The sequence below is a fragment of the Cherax quadricarinatus genome, chromosome 16 (assembly GCF_038502225.1).
Source record: "Cherax quadricarinatus isolate ZL_2023a chromosome 16, ASM3850222v1, whole genome shotgun sequence".
NCBI lineage: Eukaryota > Metazoa > Arthropoda > Malacostraca > Decapoda > Parastacidae > Cherax > Cherax quadricarinatus.
Window position 1 is genome coordinate 23039288 of NC_091307.1, and position 20240 is coordinate 23059527.

At 37.4% G+C, this 20240-nt stretch overlaps 1 protein-coding gene across 6 annotated transcripts in view; it reads right to left on the minus strand.

The window, feature by feature from the left end:
• Positions 1-20240, minus strand: part of Dhc64C (dynein heavy chain, cytoplasmic) — a 177622-nt gene that overhangs the window by 75816 nt on the left and 81566 nt on the right. For 3 of the 6 annotated variants that reach the window (XM_053776935.2, XM_053776937.2, XM_053776934.2), the window contains 8 exons: positions 10697-10729; positions 8380-8615; positions 3918-4095; positions 3438-3644; positions 3007-3230; positions 2272-2897; positions 1956-2154; positions 673-816 (listed from right to left, as the gene is read on the minus strand). In XM_053776935.2, coding sequence (XP_053632910.1) covers positions 673-816; positions 1956-2154; positions 2272-2897; positions 3007-3230; positions 3438-3644; positions 3918-4095; positions 8380-8615; positions 10697-10729 — 1847 coding nt within the window. The remainder of the gene's footprint in view (positions 1-672; positions 817-1955; positions 2155-2271; positions 2898-3006; positions 3231-3437; positions 3645-3917; positions 4096-8379; positions 8616-10696; positions 10730-20240) is intronic. The other 3 variants (XM_053776939.2, XM_053776938.2, XM_053776936.2) reach the window with 1 other exon arrangement.

The following is a 20240-nucleotide window of genomic DNA, read 5'->3' on the forward strand; positions in this document are numbered from 1 at the left end:
GGGGCACACTAGACCCATAGAGGTCAATTATTATTATTATAATCAAGGGGGAAGAGGTCAAACAGTGCCTGAAGAATGGGAGGTAATAAAGTTTGATTCATGGAAGGGATGGACAGCTCTAATTCCTTGAATCAAGAGCCCTCCACCAGTTTCAAGGCACCTCCCTTGAATTAGCTAAAAAATTAAAATAGAAGAATGTTGTGATGCTCTAAGTGGAAGAAAAAACAAATACTTTCCAAAAACTTTTGAGCACTGGAATGGCAACAGATAGTTGAAGTCTGGATTTTCTAGACATCTAGGCAATCCCAAGTAGGACCACACAGCTGAATTCAAGTGGCAACATTCACCTTTGGGTCAAACTCCACTATATTCACCAAAGCACAAATGGTGTATTGGATGGATAATAATGTTAGAAGAGGACAGTGTTTTTTTCTCTTCTAACATTACCCCAATCAAGTCATCTGAACTTCACTGAACACAATGCAAAGTTCTACCCAAAGGCAGATGTACCCTCTCCAAGCTGCATGGCCCTACTTCACCCATCTGTTTCCACATGTTTCATTCATCAAAGTCTGTCCAGTGTCATAACTTTCCACACACTGTATACTAGCATGTATAATTTAGAACTACCTTTTTTTTTCCAGCACAAATAGAAAAAAATTAAATAAGTACCTAATTGCCTCACAAATTCCACGAACCCAGCGAGTCATCTCTCGTGGAGAGTATACATAGTGGGGCTGCATGTCTTGAGTAAACCTCTCCTGAGACTGAAGATAAAATTCTACCATAGCATTTGTGAGTGGATCTGCATATGATCTGAAACAAGACAATAAATTAATGCAATTTTTAAAAAAATAGTAAAATGACAAAAGAAAGTTAACATATTTTGTCCAGTAACAGACACTAATTAAAGTGAGGGAGAAGTGACTCGCATCAATGACTGATAATTGCACCATTATTACCATTTAATACTACCGACTCTGCTTTCATATAAAAAAAAATCATCCTTTCCCTATGTCCAAATTTTTCCAACTGGATTTTCATCATTTACAGCCAACAATCTCTTAACATTCCCTCCATCTCTTATACTTTACCTCCTTATCTACCAACTCAAAACTTTCACTCCCTAAGTTTTCTCACCTATTTTTATCTGTTCAAATATATATCCTACCCTCAGCAAAGTTAATTAGTAGTACTTCACTCATTCTTTCATTTTCTCATCTTTTCATTCATTATATTAAGGATCATTTGTTTCTTTATGTGCATATTGCATCCTCACGTACCTTCAAACAGTCAAAATTTCCTTCTTTCAAAATTACATGCAATAAAATGGGTACCCAATCTTAAATGACAGGCATTTTGGTCTTTATTTTACCCAAGGCTATGGGAAAAGAATTTAATCTACTTCCCCAAGGCAATAGCGAAGAAAATATTTCAGGATTACATGGTATTAAGGAGCACAGGCAAGTAGCGATAAGTGTATACAGAATGTAAGTATGTAGTAATTAAGATGATTTACTCATTTGTAGATGAATGGTTCAGAGAACCGACATGTTGATAAATTAGACACATGTGCAACTCTTGGGTATCTTTATTGCCAACGGTTTATAAGCTCCTTCTCAGCACATATGCCGTATTCTATTCAAGATTGATGGACTGACCACATCGACTCAAGGTTGAGGGACTGATTACCTCATTCTCCTCCTGTTCTTCAAGATTCTCCTTTGTATGGACTGATGAAGCCACTGTGTGGCGAAACGTTTTCTCAATAAAGATACCCAAGAGTTGCACATGTGTCTAATTTATTATCATGATTTACTCATCTTGAGAAAGTCAAGACCAAGAATTGTTACAGTATAAAATAGTTATAATGCTACTGGTCTTCACAAATAGATCAGTAGTACCTCCCAGTTCTGTTGCAATCTACTAATCAATACATTTTACATAACACTTACCTGAGGGATGGAATGATCCGCAGCATGGCTCTGTTGAAAGTACCATAAATCTGCTTTAGAGAAGTCTCTCCTGGATAGTCCACATACACAACAGGTACATGGCGCAAGAAGCGATGGGAGAGAGGCTTACGTCCAGGGTCCGTTGGTGGATTGCAAGCACCTACGAACTGGATACGTTCCAACTTGACCCAAGCTTGATCTTGAGAATAAAATAATACATTTTAGATACAGTACTAGTATATATTTTTTCCATTTTTTTTTTTTTACATAGTATTAACCTTTTGTTTTTGACATACATTACATAAACTTAACAAACCTGACACTCGGTAAAATCCACCATGTTCCACCATTTGCCGAAGGAAGCTAATAACCCGCTGGGTGCCATATTTGTCCATGTCTGGAAGGTTTATTTCATCGCAAAATACCACCAACCACTTGCCCAACTGAACAGGTGATAGGATTATGCCATTTGGTGTCTTACGGTATTCACAATAGTGGTCAAATGTCTTGAGAAGCAGCTCTGGGGTTGTTGCACTGGAGAAGTTTAATCCAACAACTTCCAAATCAGGCAAAGCTCTCAAAGCCGAGAAGAGTGTCATAGTTTTACCTGATCCAGGAGGACCACACAAAACTAATGGCTTGTGTTCAGCAAGCCAAGTATAGAGGAGAGCTTCGTGACGCACTGTGTCAACAGTGGGAACCACCACATCTGGCGCAGCAACCTTGTGTGTTTCAACCTCCATACTAGGAACCTTTGCAGACCATAACATCCATTCACCACTGATGGACACCTCATAGTCAATGACAGGGGTGTTTATGTTGGGTGGCAGAGGAATAGTAGTACAGTTACGAATGAAGTCGCCCATATCGCTACGTGCTTTCAGTTTGCCATCACCAGCAAAACTCCATAGTAGCGAGTGTACCAAAGCCTTTGGAATGTACCTTTAAAAGATAAGAAAATTCTTTCAATGTATAAACAATAACATTACAGTTTTAATGACTGATTTAGAAATCATTTAAACCCTGGTGTACTCAAACTCTTGTAATTTACCTCTCAAGCTGATCTGACTGCATTGGGAAATCTAGATGGGTGTTGTTGTACTGTACAACATTCCTCACAGCTTGATTTAGGAGAGCAAAGAGTGAGGACAAAGCACGCATTCGGGTGAAGTCCATTATGTGTTCCAAGTTGTTGGTGGCATATTCAAGACACTTAACAACCAAACCATCAGGTGTTAAATGTGGTGCAAAAATAGCTGCAACATCACGCTGAACCTGTTGCAAATTACATTTACTTAGAATTAAAGAAAATAATGAAAATAATAAATACAATGATTCAGTAATTAATGAAAATTATACAGGCACTTTTTATTGCACAAATGGAGTCTCAACTGAAAATTATGTATGACTTCATATTATTTTTGTCATAAAAAGCAAGTATGTGTATATTAAAAAAAATATCAAATTACATGACCAGATTACCTGCAGTGTTGGTGTAATGTCATCATCTTTCTTCTTCTCAGCTTTCTTCATGAAAGCAGCATCTTCTTCTGTCTCTTCAATAGGAATGTTGGAAAGGCGAGCAAGGAAGTTCTCAAAGATCATCTCCACTGACAGCACATCCTCCGAGAACCATACCATGCCACAACGTGAGACCGTTGCCAGTGTTGCATACTTTAGATCTTGAACCTTTTTTGAGTAAATACACATTTTCAACACTGATGCATCTCTCCATGCTACTTTCACTATTTTAATTAATTATGTACTATATACATATCTATCATTATTCATTTAATCCATTATACCCATACAATCTTAATTCACATTCATCAAACCTTCTGTATCAAACCTTGATACAGAAACTGCATGTATTATCTGAATTGCAAAAAGCCATAGTAATCTTTATGTTCTGCTTGAAACATTAATCACAAATATATGTGTCAATTAATTTGCATTTCTCACCTCAAACATAATGCGGACATTTGGTGGGATTGACAATCGCTCTCCATTAGGAAGTGTGAGCAACTTGTTATCATCCAGTACAGAGTTCAAGTTCTCAACCCATTCTGGATCAACATCACCATCAAAGATAATCCACTGCCGCTTGTTGATTTCTCCACGCACATTGTCAATTATCTTTCTGTGTGTATAATTAGTAATTATATTAACAATGGGTAAAAAGTTCAAAGATACACTCATTCTCATACAAATCAGCCTCTGAAGATATTCAAAGTGCAGGCAATATGCTTTCCAACCTCCAAAACTAGTTAGCCAGTTTCCCTAAATCTCCCCCCCCCCCACTACAGACATTATGCTGATACTACAGTAGACCCTCAGGTAAAGGTTTCATCGGCAAGTGCCAAAATCGGCTAACGGCTCGCTTTGGCGTAAAAATATTGGCTCAGCTAATGCCAAATAACTTGGCTAGGGGCTTTTATCCCGAACGTGTCCACGAGGCCTGAGCAGGCCCGGCCACTCCATGACTCCGTGTACAGTCAGTGTGCCATTGCTTACAAGCCAGGGAGGACAATTCCATGCATACAAGCGATATATTTAGTATTATTCCATTGTTTTTAGCGCTTGTAACTGCTAAATAAGCCACCATGGGCCCAAAGAAAGCTTCTAGTGCCAGCCCTGTGATAAAGAAGGTAAGAAACGCAATAAAATTCAAGAAAAAACTCATAGCAAAGTACCAAAGTGGAGGAGGAAGAGAGAGGGGAGAATGTGCCTTCTGCAGTGATTCAGCAATTCTATGATATGTACGATACTAAAGCAGCAGGTATCGATAAAGGTTACAGTGCCAGCCAGCGATAAAGTGTAGAATTAACAGTGTAGCAAGTAAGTTAAGCAAGTAAGCAATAGAAAAACAACACGAAAGTAACTCTGTGTTGTTGGATGTGTGTAGGGCTGCTGAACATATGCCGCCCTGCTATCTTCCACCAACCTAAACCTCTGCCAGCATCTCCTCCATCAAACTAACTAATTAACCCTTTGACAGTCGCAGCCGTATATATACGTCTTACGAGGTACCGTGTTTGACATATACTCAAATTCTAGCAGCTTCAAATCAAGAAGGAGAAAGCTGGTAGGCCCACATGTGAGAGAATGGGTCTGTGTGGTCAGTGTGCACCATATAAAAAAAATCCTGGAGCACGCAGTGCACGAGAAAAAAAAACTCCGACTGTTTTTTTTAATTAAAATGCCGACTTTGTGATCTATTTTTGTATAGTATTTATGGTTGTATTCTCGTTTTCTTGGTCTCATTTGATAGAATGGAAAACATATAGAAAATTTTGACTGATTTTACTATAAATAAAGAACCTGGAAATGGAGCCAAAGTAGGGGAAATGTTTGATTTTTGCCGATGTTCAAAAGTAAACAAATGATGTCATTGTCCAACAAATGTCCAATTAGCCATTCTAATATGCAGTCATGAATGGGTTGATGTTATTTATACAATTATTACAGTATTGCAGTAGTCTGCATAATAGTAAATCAGCTATTTTTTGCTTGAATAAAAATTCAAAATAGAAAGCAAGAGTAATATCAGAGGGGCCTGGAGACATTACCGATGAACAAAGAAAATGTTATTTTAGAGCCAGGAATTTCCGTCTGCATTGTTCATTCTGGACCTTATTTTGAAATTGTCATTTTTTAATTTTCGTGAAATTGGTCAAATTGCAAATTTCTGACCACGTTATTGGGTAGTTGAAATTGGTAAATGGACAGTTTTTTGTACTCAATCGATAGGAAAAATGGAGTTCTACAGAAATAGCTATGAGTTTGGTCGAATGGAACAATGGAATTAGACGAAAATAGGGCTCAAAGTGGGCGAAATCGCCGATTTGTAAATATCGCTGAGGTCGCTAACTTCACGAGAGCGTAATTCCGTCAGTTTTCCATCAAATTTCATTTTTTTTTGGTGTCATTACAATCGGGAAAAGATTCTCTATCATTTCATAAGAATTTTTTTTTTTTTTTAAATTTTGCGACACCAGGAGACACCTCAGGATTGGGGGTTGTGACAGTCAAGGGGTTAAACTAAAATCTCCAAGGTAAGTGTAAATATAAAAGTGTAAGTATAAAAGTAAATGTAAGTGTAAATATAAAAGGGCCCCAATGGAAATACACAAGTCACTGACTTTTTTGGGTTATCCTAGGTACTGTACACATATGCTGTTATGTATGATAATCTATGTAACTATATTTGTATATACCTAAATAAACTTATTTATAAATTAAAATGTAAATATTTCTTATTTATAAATTACATACATTGTTTAAGTGTGATAGTGGTGGTGGGTTCTGCCGGTGCCTCCACCACTATGTATGGCTTCTCTCAGTGGCCCTCAAACCCAACAACACTTACACCATTTACTCTCATACATTATGACATTTTATTCATTCTAGAGTATATATCATGTTTCTATGTTATTAATATTGTTTATAATATATTAGATGAATTGTGATTGATAAATAAACCGTAGAGATGATATTAGCGTCATATTGAAGCATAATAAACTCTCCTTCCTCTTGCCTCCTACATGTCTACCATACACCAACAAATTAAGTCAATAAAGGTAAGTGTGATGTTAAATGTTCATTTATCCATTTTATTAGTGCTATATATTTACTCGTCACTGTTTTCTGTATGTATATTTATATTTAATCTTTAAAAAAAATATTTTTTGTCAATACTTTTGGCTGTCTGAAATGGATTAATTGGATTTCCATTATTTATGGGGAAAATTAATTCGGCTAAAGGCTAGCTCTCTGGAACGATTGAAAGGCATTACCCAAGGGTCTACTGTACTCTAATACAGAGGTGGGCAAACTTTTCAGTGCAGGGGCCACATTCAGATTGGAAACTGTACTTGTCAACAAAGGAAAATGAACAAAGTTTTGCTTGTTCAGCTGCACATAAGTGAATACATGACTTGATCTTGGCGGGCCACATGAAAACCTTTGGCAGGCCATAGTTTGCCCACCCCTGCTCTAATACGATAAATCCCCCCCAAAAAAAACCCTCTTCACTTAGATCTAATCCACATGAACACATGTCTGCAGGATGTTCAAGCTCCCACCTCAATGCCTCTCACACATTCTCTTAATAAAGCCTCACCTCACTTAACAATAGGGTTCCATTCTTAAGAGAAGGTCAGCGAGTGAACTGGTCATTAAGCAAGGAGCATACTATACTGGTAGTGGGCTTGTGTCAACCATCTTCAGATATTTTTTAATGTCATCTTTGCACCATTTATAACATTTCAAGTATATTTTAAATGTTTATACAGTAGTGTACTGTATACTGTAATAAATAGAATAGAGAAAATCAGCTCTAATATACATTACTTAGGTTTGCATACTGGTTGGAGAGCTGGTCATAAGTCTGAGCAGTCAGTAACGAGTACGTTGCTAAGTGAGGAGAGGCTGTATTACAGTTGCTCAATAACCCCCTCAGATTTCTATACATATATAAGCAACTTATCTTACTAGTTATTTCTATATAGTAAAACAATCTCTGCAAAGGCAGTGATTATGTGTGAATGAGGGTGAAAATTTCTTTCTTTCTTGGGTCACTCTGCCTTGGTGGGAGACAGCTGAATGGTGACAAAGAAAAAAAAAATCTCAACAACCATTCTTCGCTTACTTACACTTTCAATACCACCACACCTAGTCTGAACCCGTATTTTCTACATAACTCACTGGCCATTTCCCACCAAGATGGGGAAGACTCAAATTAGAAAATGCCTTTACTGTCCTCCTAGTATGGTATAGCCATCACAATCAAGTGTTGACCCACACAACTATAAAGTCCCCACATCAATTTTAAAGTATAAAAAAGTAATTTTAAAATTTAAGTTACAAAAATTATGAGTTGTCTGCAACTGTTAAATAATAACAAAGACTACCCTTGTTTCAAAATACAAGACTGTTGTAACGAGAGGTAGAGGCTAAAACATCCAGCAGGCATATGAATATTAGATCAGTGTAGAGGCTGATGGCCTTTGGGATTTAACAGGCTGTTGGAGTACAAGCACTAATACATGCACTTATAAAGGGATTTGAGAAATTTAGCAAGACAGTTTCGGAGGTGGGATGCGCAATGCTTGAAAACTTACAAGACTAATAGGGTTGTTGCAGTATGGTGGGATGTTAGTGAATGAAGGTGTCTACCTATTTTCAGATAGATAAAGTGATGGTAAATGTTTTCTTTGGCATCACCCAACTGATGTGAAAAAATACTGCATTTTTTTTTGTGCAACACACTGGCCATTTCCCCACCAAGATAAGGTGAGAAAAAATAGTGCATTCACATTCAATGCTGTCCTGCAAGAAGCACACTGACATCAAGAGTTCAGATGGCCTTCCAAAAAGCACCATCCTGATAATAAGAAACTGTTAACTCCAATAAAAATCTCACCTTAGAATGTGGGTAAAGAGCCCATCTGTCCATTCTCGAGTATTTGGATCCAGAACACCATATAATGTTTCTTTGCTCATGGCCTTAGGATCAATGACATGAGCAACACCCTCCACTCCCTCAAAGCGTTCCAGAGCTCTGAGGAGAACACGCCAAGCAGTAGACTTCCCAGATCCACTGGGACCCACCATCATCAAGCCATGGTTCAAATTGCTTATTTGATATAATTGCAGTACCTGCAAAATATAACACAAAACACTTAAGTTTTCAATGTATATATAGAGCAAAAACTTAAAAGAACCAATATTCAATACTTATTAACTGTGCATATGTGAGTGATAAATTATTTAATTTCTGTTTTTATATGTAAGCATGAAACCTAACACTAGAGATAACTATATTATAAATAATGCACTTATATAAACTATAAAGTCTCAAGAAATACAAAATGCACATGGGTGAACATTAACTGAAAAATGAGTGTACAGATCTTTTGAGGACTTAACAGTTACATGAGGTTATACGGCCATACAGATTATACAGTGTTGACAGAATTGAGAAAAGCATTCTTAGAAATAGAACAGATGCTACAATCAGGCAGTGAATAACTATATGATACAGGAAAGTTGAATTTCATACAAAGATATCTACTGTCTACACTATGCTTTGGAAAAGTCAAACTATTTTAATTTTTTTTTGTCAATGAATGGGCAGGATTTGAACCAGAGGTCTACCATGTGCTAACCTTATGCTTGAATCACTAGACCACGAGGGCTAGAATAAGTTTGTTAACCCTATCATGAGCAAGTAACTTTAGCAGATGCCAATAACTGTGGTGTCAACTGAAAGTTTATTTTATAGAAAATCTTTCATCAACAGCATGATCAAATAAAGTCTTGTCCCACTAAGTCAGGTAAATGCTTCAGAAAAAATTATAATAGACTAACTTTTTTAAGGGAACAGGTTATATCTGAACCTGAGATCTAGCATGTGCTAACCCCATGGGACAAGAGCTCCAGCTGTTCACAGACTTATAAGACATTCTATTAAAGAACATGCAGACACCCCAGATAGGGGCACTTGCTAACATTACCTGAAATAATTTGAATTTTATTATAGTCTTCAAAGTCTAGTGGTTTGAGCATAGAGGTCGAAAGATGCTAGCCCTTGGGATTGAATCACACAAATTACACGAAAAAATTCCAACTAATTTCATTTCAAATTTTAACATATTTCCACAAATCTGAAAACTATAAAAACAAGCATTTAAATACTTCATCAGTCCTTTATACAGGATGTTTTTAATAAACAACTATACTGTACACTACAATTTTTGTATGGATAAAACAGACTACACACTAAGAGCATGTTAAAAAGGACCAAAAATATTGCAAGTTTATTAAACTTTCCTTGGAAATAAGCAATTCACTCCCCAAGAATACTGAAAAATTGCAGTCTTAACAGAAAACCTGACACCAACTCATACAATCATCAAAGAGGAGTCTTATCAATTAATGAAGAAATATTGCTAACTAGCAGGCCATGTGGAAGAAAATGGTTCATATTTTTTTATGGTGTTTCAAATTACATTAAAAACACCCACCAAATTTTCTTCCTTATGAATAATAAACATCCAAATTTGATGATTGATACCTAGTTCCATTAGCATATTGGTTCCCAGAACATTCAAGTTTGTGCAAAAAACTTCATAACTGACCAATTACTGTGCAAGTCTTACACTTTAAATAAAATTTTATGCAAAATTACAGGGAATACTGACCTACAACTACTTTAAAGGCTCCTTATACTTCTCATATAAAACATTTGCAAATAAAGAATACAGTAAAGAATTTGCCAAATTACAATGCAGCAGCAGTGAGTATGGAGTTAATGCTTGGCAGCTATTTTCAGTAAGCCATTTTCTTGCACTTTTATACATTATACATATTACAAGTTTCATAATGAAGCAGCAGAATATGTACTGAAAAAATTAATGCATAAATTAAATGGAGTGATTTGGTGACTAAGGCATATGGCTGGTAATTCTAGGATTGCCAGACAGGATATTTCAATCCCAATCACTCAAGTGACTATGTAAATTTGAATTACTTAACTTTCTCTTACACTTTAAACTTTAATTAGGACTACAAATATTTTTGTTTTTAACAAACTGCTGCACAAACAAGCAAGACCTCCACCAAGCTAAGAAGGTGCACTAAGCAGGGAACATTGAGTCAGGATGGGCAAAGGTGAGAGCAGGCATTCTGGGGCCAGACCACCCTCCCTAGGACCAAACCTAGGCCAGCATTGCCCTTACCTTCTCACACCAGCCCTCCCCAGGGATACTCCCCTTTGGCAGACATGGGGGTAAAGTCATATGTAAATTAAATGGTATGCACCAAAATAAAATAAAATCAAATACTGTCCTATCATGATATGCTTTATATGGCCAACTACAAAATGACTAGATGTCACTTGTCATAGCTAGTCACAAAAATCATCCTACACATGATATTAACAGTAATTTATAATGATTTTCATAAGGTGTCCTTTAAAAGATTGGCACACCCATAAAGAAACTAAAGTTACAATATTGGGAGCCAGGTATTTTTAAAGTCATTGATTAGGTCATTGTGATTTGCTAGCTACAGATAGTTGGTCTAAGTTCTACAGTTTAAAGAAAGTGACTACAGAATAATCAATGTGAATTTTTTAAGCAAAAGTATGGACATTTTCTTTATGTATATCAAATAAAATCACAAAATTAAATGGTTAAATAGTTTCCCCCTGTATCAATGCAGAGAACTACAAGTTGTGTATAGTAATTTCTAAAACATACACCTCATTTTGCATAAAAATGGAATAGATCAATTACTGACCAACCCATTATGTCAATTATGTCCTTGCCTTGAATTACAATTCTGTGGCTAGGGTAAATTATCAGAAATAGATCTTTAAAACTGAAAGAGACATGTCTGCATGTTCTGGACTATCTAGTCATGTTGAAGCGTAATGTTAAGCCTTCTATGTGTTTATGATATCCCTGCTTTCATTGGGTTTAATCATTACTCTTGTATCCACCTCTTTTAAAGTTATTTTACTCTCACAAAATATTTCCCCCATCCACTACAGTCTTTCTTTTTACCAATATTATGCTCAAATGTGCACATTTTTTCCACACAGTTTTAGAGCTCAATGTATTTACTACAAAACTGAATGTAGTTTTCTTTTCATATTTTTTATTACTTTAAAATTTCTCAATAGCCTTTCTCTTCCATTTAATATTAATTAACACAACATCTCACTTTTCTGTTTCACTCCCACTAAGAGCTACCAACTAAATTATCCAACTTTCCCAGCCTTATACATTTTCTTCATATCTAGCTCTTCTACATCCCACTATGCTGTTTAGTACAGTATCCATTTTTTAACATCGGCCGTTTCCCACCGAGGCAAGGTGACCCAAAAAAGAAGAAACACTTTCATCATTCACCCCATCACTGCCTTGCCAGAGGCACATCTACACTACCATTAAAAACTTGCAGCATATCTCCACCCCTCCTTCAAGGTGTAGGTACTGTACTTCCCATCTCTAGGAGTAGGTGGGAAGTGCAGTGCCCACTGTTCTTATTATTTTTTTTTTTTTTTATTATCACACCGGCCGATTCCCACCAAGGCAGGGTGGCCCGAAAAAGAAAAACTTTCACCATCATTCACTCCATCACTGTCTTGCCAGAAGGGTGCTTTACACTACAGTTTTTAAACTGCAACATTAATACCCCTCCTTCAGAGTGCAGGCACTGTACTTCCCATCTCCAGGACTCAAGTCCGGCCTGCCGGTTTCCCTGAATCCCTTCATAAATGTTACTTTGCTCACACTCCAACAGCACGTCAAGTATTAAAAACCATTTGTCTCCATTCACTCCTATCAAACACGCTCACGCATGCCTGCTGGAAGTCCAAGCCCCTCGCACACAAAACCTCCTTTACCCCCTCCCTCCAACCCTTCCTAGGCCGACCCCTACCCCGCCTTCCTTCCACTACAGACTGATACACTCTTGAAGTCATTCTGTTTCGCTCCATTCTCTCTACATGTCCGAACCACCTCAACAACCCTTCCTCAGCCCTCTGGACAACAGTTTTGGTAATCCCGCACCTCCTCCTAACTTCCAAACTACGAATTCTCTGCATTATATTCACAGCACACATCTATTATTAGTTTCACATACCATTTTTTTACAGCATCAATAAACTGTTTTTTTTGCACTCACACTGCCTTCACATCCTTCAATTATTACTTAACCCTTTGACTGTCGCAACCCCCAATCCTGAGGTGTCTCCTGGTGTCGCAAAATTTAAAAAAAAAAAAAATTATTTTTTCTTATGAAATGATAGAGAATCTTTTCCCGATTGTAATGACACCAAAAAAAGGAAATTTGATGGAAAACTGACGGAATTATGCTCTCGCGAAGTTAGCGACCTCGGCGCTGTTTCCAAATCGGCGATTTCGCCCACTTTGAGCCCTATTTTCGGCTAATTCCATTGTTCCAGTCGCCCAAATTCATAGCTATTTCTTTAGAACTTCATTTTTTCTATCGATTGAGTACAAGAAACTGCCCATTTACTGATTTCAACTACCTAATAATGGGGTCAGAAATTTGCAATTTGGCCAATTTCACGAAAACTAAAAAATATGATAATTTCAAAATAAGGTCCAGAATGAACAATGCAGACATTCCTGGCTCTAAAATAACGTTTTCTTTGTTCATCGGTCACGTCTCCAGGCCCCTCTGATATTACTCTTGCTTTCTATTTTTATTTTTTTTCAAACAAAAAATATTAGACTTACTATTATGCAGACTACTGCAATGCTGTAATAACTGTATAAATAACATCAACCCATTCATGACTGCATATTAGAATGGCTAGTTGGACATTTATTGGACAATGGCATCATTTGTTTACTTTTGAACATTGGCAAAAACCAAACATTTCCCCTACTTTGAGCTCCATTTCTAGGTTCTTTTTATAGTAAAATCAATCAAAAACACCTCTATTTCTGTAATATGTTTTCCATTCTATCAAATGAGACCAAGAAAATGAGAATACAACCATAAATACTATACGAAAATAGACCACAAAGTCGGCATTTTAATTAAAAAAAACGGTCGGAGTTTTTTTTTTCTCATTATGCACTGCGTGCTCCAGGATTTTTTTTATATGGTGCACACTGACCACACAGACCCATTCTCTCACATGTGGGCCTACCAGCTTTCTCCTGCTTGATTTGAAGCCGCTAGAATTTATGAGTATATATACGTCAAACACGGCACCTCGTAAAACGTATATATACGGCCGCGACAGTCAAAGGGTTAATTCCAGTATTTTATTTAGTATTAATATAACTTCACTGAAGTTACTAAACATCCATTTCTAAAAAAAAAAAAAAATTTGCACTATAAATCTTATTTTAATGACCTAGAGAACAGAATTCATGCAAAACCTACTGTACAATTTATCAAGGAAATTTCAGATGACATTTTGCCCCATCCAGGTCCATTATAGTCACAAATAACAATGGTCTAGGATGAACCACTAGTTTCCTTTCCATATTGTGGGTTATTGTGAATTATTCCAGCCACGTTACTGTAATTCATTTTTCAATAATGGATGATACTTTTTCCTAAATTTATTGTGTATGGTAAGATCAGATTCTGTCGAGACATTAATGCCAAGAAATACAATATGAACTGATACCATCTAGGTTCTAGGAACCAAGTCTAACAGCCATGGATTATTACTATTATTATTTTAACATGCTGGCCATCTCCCACTGAGGCAGGGTGACCAGAAAAACACTTGCACTATCACCATCTTGCCTTAGGTGCATAGATACAACAGTTTAGATGTCCCTCTAAACAGCAAATATCCCAAAACCCTCCTTTAGAGTGCAGGCACAGTACTTCCCACCTCCAGGACCCAAGTCCAGCTAACCGGTTCCCCTGAATCTCTTAATATATTACCTTGCTCACACCACCAGCTGTCATGTCTTAAAACCATTTGTCTCCACTCACTCCTATCTAACACACATTCTGCTTTATGTCTAAGCCCCTTGTGCAAAACCATATTTACCCCCTCCCTCCATCCTTTCCTAGGAAAACCCCTACCCCACCTTCCCTCCACTACAGATTTAAGACACTCCAAGTCATCCTATTTTCCTCCATCCTCTCTAAATGACTAACCCATAGGGAGTCGTACAGCATCTGGGGAGTGGAATCATCAGATTTAGCCCAAGGGGAAAACAAGTCTAATTTCTTGGATCAAGAGGTCCCCTCCTTACCAAAGGAGCCTCCACTGAGAGGATGGTTTACATATATAAAACCTGATTCTAATAGTATATTCTGCTCAATTTCACTCTGATCTACATGGAAAAGCATAAATCACTGCAACCTACATCTGAATAAACTCTCCCATTCCACAAGATTTCCCAACAGTGAAATATTTTAGCACCTTTCCAGTGAGAATCTTAAAATTCATTATGCAATTTGTATCCCATTTCCCAACATCATTACTCTCTCTATGATAAAGGTAAAATATAGTTAACACATCTTGAAACCATTCATTAGATTTGTTGCAGTCACTTTCTTGTTAAATTACCTGACAGTTTATTTTAATAGTAAACATGTATTCTATTTAAATGTAAATATATTGAGATATAGTAGTGTACATGTATGGATGCATGAAAGTATGCTAGATAACACTGCAAACAAATATATACAATGTATCTTGTGACACATTGGCCATATTCCACCAAGGCCTGGTAATGAAAGTAAAAAAAATATTTATGTACTATCACTTATTCCCTACCTATCTTTCAAGTTGATGGGCATCATAATTCAAATAATCCAATGAACAGCAACATAATTACTTCTGACAATTGCTTACCTCCAAAGGTCAGACTACATTTTTCAAGTCCCTTTATACATATTACTGTGTACAATCAAACAGCAAAACTCCACTTATGTTGACCTAACAGGATTCCATATTCCTCTTGTATGTTCACATCCCTACCCCTCAAACCATCTTTACATGAACCTTCCAACCATTCTAGTAAAAGCCCTTATAACCCCTTCAAATTAACCCAGATTTATACCCTCTTTGTTAAACACTCATGCTCCATCCTTCTGACTAAACCACAACAACCACTACCACTCCTTAAATTATGTCTTACCCAACACTACACCATCTGCTAATTTCTTGGCCCATTCTCTGAACTGAAATTACACACTGATAAGCACATCACTGCTTCCAGCCACCGCTCCTCCACTGCAATGTTCAAGGACCATGCCCTGCATCCATACAAAAGTGGTGACACCACTATATTGATACATTCCCTTTCTTTGCATCCACTAATAAATTTTCTTTCCTCCAACTCAAATACTTAAATTACCTCCTTTCCTACTTTGATTTCCCTCGTCTTTCACTGACCTATCTGTTGACGCATTCCTTCAAATACTATTTATATTCACTTTCTCAATACTCCTTAAACAACAGGTGGCTACCAGGACCATTGTCCCTGTGGTCGAGTCTCAGACATGGCCTCCTACAGTGGAAAAGACATTACAAGAGTAACACTGATAAAAAAAAGAAAAGCGTTTATAAGACTAACTGTACCTACAATACTGCATGTACCAGAGTTATAACCAATATATTAGCAACCATGACAAAGAAAAATGTTTAGTGATTTTATATATTATTCACATGCCACAACTTCCTGGGTGGTTGCTATTGCCAACTTATTTCCCTCGAATCATTTGCTACCTGAACTTCCTCTTATCAATTTGCTATTTACTATTTTCACTTTCAACTTCCTTTTACATGCCCTCTCAAACTCCAACATTCTTAATAACTTCTCTTCTAAATCTCCCAAAAGCATGACTTTCAGCAAGGCAACTCCCACTTCATATCATACATTTTTTTTTTAAGCCTGCATCTCTCCCAAACAAGCATTCATTGGACAACCCACGTGTAGACACATTAAACCATTTTGGCAACATCCCACATACTTATCCAAGACCCATTTTCACTGAAAAGTAGTACTCATCTACACAGACTAACCTCACCTGAATCTTAATCATAAAAACTACAGCTTTTAACTTACTGTCACAAGGGAATAAGTGATAGTCTCTCCTCCTTTGGCTTACTTTACCTTAATGACCAACAGCCAGTTAAAAAAAGAACTCAAGAGGTAACAGAGGTAATTAAAAAATTATCTCATACATATTCTTATGCCAAACATAGATGTACAGTATACATATTTATGTATGTATATAAATGTATATAAATATGCGTGGATGTAGTGCGGATGACAAGAAACAGATGATTGCTGATGTTATGAATGAAAAGAAGTTGGATGTCCTGGCCCTAAGCGAAACAAAGCTGAAGGGGGTAGGAGAGTTTCAGTGGGGGGAAATAAATGGGATTAAATCTGGAGTATCTGAGAGAGTTAGAGCAAAGGAAGGGGTAGCAGTAATGTTAAATGATCAGTTATGGAAGGAGAAAAGAGAATATGAATGTGTAAATTCAAGAATTATGTGGATTAAAGTAAAGGTTGGATGCGAGAAGTGGGTCATAATAAGCGTGTATGCACCTGGAGAAGAGAGGAATGCAGAGGAGAGAGAGAGATTTTGGGAGATGTTAAGTGAATGTATAGGAGCCTTTGAACCAAGTGAGAGAGTAATTGTGGTAGGGGACTTGAATGCTAAAGTAGGAGAAACTTTTAGAGAGGGTGTGGTAGGTAAGTTTGGGGTGCCAGGTGTAAATGATAATGGGAGCCCTTTGATTGAACTTTGTATAGAAAGGGGTTTAGTTATAGGTAATACATATTTTAAGAAAAAGAGGATAAATAAGTATACACGATATGATGTAGGGCGAAATGACAGTAGTTTGTTGGATTATGTATTGGTAGATAAAAGACTGTTGAGTAGACTTCAGGATGTACATGTTTATAGAGGGGCCACAGATATATCAGATCACTTTCTAGTTGTAGCTACACTGAGAGTAAAAGGTAGATGGGATACAAGGAGAATAGAAGCATCAGGGAAGAGAGAGGTGAAGGTTTATAAACTAAAAGAGGAGGCAGTTAGGGTAAGATATAAACAGCTATTGGAGGATAGATGGGCTAATGAGAGCATAGGCAATGGGGTCGAAGAGGTATGGGGTAGGTTTAAAAATGTAGTGTTAGAGTGTTCAGCAGAAGTTTGTGGTTACAGGAAAGTGGGTGCAGGAGGGAAGAGGAGCGATTGGTGGAATGATGATGTAAAGAGAGTAGTAAGGGAGAAAAAGTTAGCATATGAGAAGTTTTTACAAAGTAGAAGTGATGCAAGGAGGGAAGAGTATATGGAGAAAAAGAGAGAAGTTAAGAGAGTGGTGAAGCAATGTAAAAAGAGAGCAAATGAGAGAGTGGGTGAGATGTTATCAACAAATTTTGTTGAAAATAAGAAAAAGTTTTGGAGTGAGATTAACAAGTTAAGAAAGCCTAGAGAACAAATGGATTTGTCAGTTAAAAATAGGAGAGGAGAGTTATTAAATGGAGAGGTAGAGGTATTGGGAAGATGGAAGGAATATTTTGAGGAATTGTTAAATGTTGATGAAGATAGGGAAGCTGTGATTTCGTGTATAGGGCAAGGAGGAATAACATCTTGTAGGAGTGAGGAAGAGCCAGTTGTGAGTGTGGGGGAAGTTCGTGAGGCAGTAGGTAAAATGAAAGGGGGTAAGGCAGCCGGGATTGATGGGATAAAGATAGAAATGTTAAAAGCAGGTGGGGATATAGTTTTGGAGTGGTTGGTGCAATTATTTAATAAATGTATGGAAGAGGGTAAGGTACCTAGGGATTGGCAGAGAGCATGCATAGTTCCTTTGTATAAAGGCAAAGGGGATAAAAGAGAGTGCAAAAATTATAGGGGGATAAGTCTGTTGAGTGTACCTGGTAAAGTGTATGGTAGAGTTATAATTGAAAGAATTAAGAGTAAGACGGAGAATAGGATAGCAGATGAACAAGGAGGCTTTAGGAAAGGTAGGGGGTGTGTGGACCAGGTGTTTACAGTGAAACATATAAGTGAACAGTATTTAGATAAGGCTAAAGAGGTCTTTGTGGCATTTATGGATTTGGAAAAGGCGTATGACAGGGTGGATAGGGGGGCAATGTGGCAGATGTTGCAAGTGTATGGTGTAGGAGGTAGGTTACTGAAAGCAGTGAAGAGTTTTTACGAGGATAGTGAGGCTCAAGTTAGAGTATGTAGGAAAGAGGGAAATTTTTTCCCAGTAAAAGTAGGCCTTAGACAAGGATGTGTGATGTCACCGTGGTTGTTTAATATATTTATAGATGGGGTTGTAAGAGAAGTAAATGCGAGGGTCTTGGCAAGAGGCGTGGAGTTAAAAGATAAAGAATCACACACAAAGTGGGAGTTGTCACAGCTGCTCTTTGCCGATGACACTGTGCTCTTGGGAGATTCTGAAGAGAAGTTGCAGAGATTGGTGGATGAATTTGGTAGGGTGTGCAAAAGAAGAAAATTAAAGGTGAATACAGGAAAGAGTAAGGTTATGAGGATAACAAAAAGATTAGGTGATGAAAGATTGAATATCAGATTGGAGGGAGAGAGTATGGAGGAGGTGAACGTATTCAGATATTTGGGAGTGGACGTGTCAGCGGATGGGTCTATGAAAGATGAGGTGAATCATAGAATTGATGAGGGAAAAAGAGTGAGTGGTGCACTTAGGAGTCTGTGGAGACAAAGAACTTTGTCCTTGGAGGCAAAGAGGGGAATGTATGAGAGTATAGTTTTACCAACGCTCTTATATGGGTGTGAAGCGTGGGTGATGAATGTTGCAGCGAGGAGAAGGCTGGAGGCAGTGGAGATGTCATGTCTGAGGGCAATGTGTGGTGTGAATATAATGCAGAGAATTCGTAGTTTGGAAGTTAGGAGGAGGTGCGGGATTACCAAAACTGTTGTCCAGAGGGCTGAGGAAGGGTTGTTGAGGTGGTTCGGACATGTAGAGAGAATGGAGCGAAACAGAATGACTTCAAGAGTGTATCAGTCTGTAGTGGAAGGAAGGCGGGGTAGGGGTCGGCCTAGGAAGGGTTGGAGGGAGGGGGTAAAGGAGGTTTTGTGTGCGAGGGGCTTGGACTTCCAGCAGGCATGCGTGAGCGTGTTTGATAGGAGTGAATGGAGACAAATGGTTTTTAATACTTGACGTGCTGTTGGAGTGTGAGCAAAGTAACATTTATGAAGGGATTCAGGGAAACCGGCAGGCCGGACTTGAGTCCTGGAGATGGGAAGTACAGTGCCTGCACTCTGAAGGAGGGGTGTTAATGTTGCAGTTTAAAAACTGTAGTGTAAAGCACCCTTCTGGCAAGACAGTGATGGAGTGAATGATGGTGAAAGTTTTTCTTTTTCGGGCCACCCTGCCTTGGTGGGAATCGGCCGGTGTGATAATATAAAAAATATAATATAAATGAATTCTAAAATTGCATTCTAAACATACTCTGTAAAAATATAAATATTACAATTTCTATTTTAAAACCTAGTGAAATATGTAAAAAAACACTATGTAGCTATTAAAATATTATATTACCCTAAGTAGATCCAACTCTCTCATGTTGGTTTTCCAATATCCTTTGCAATACTTTAGGCAAAACTTTATATCACTGCTTTTCTGGACATTTACATGCAAAACATTCATGTTATTATTAGATATTTCTAGACTAAAGTGCTTATATTCTTTTAATTAAATATAAAATTCAATTCAAATTATTTTGTTAAATTTACAAGAGCTTACACAAATGAAAATAAAAAATGAAA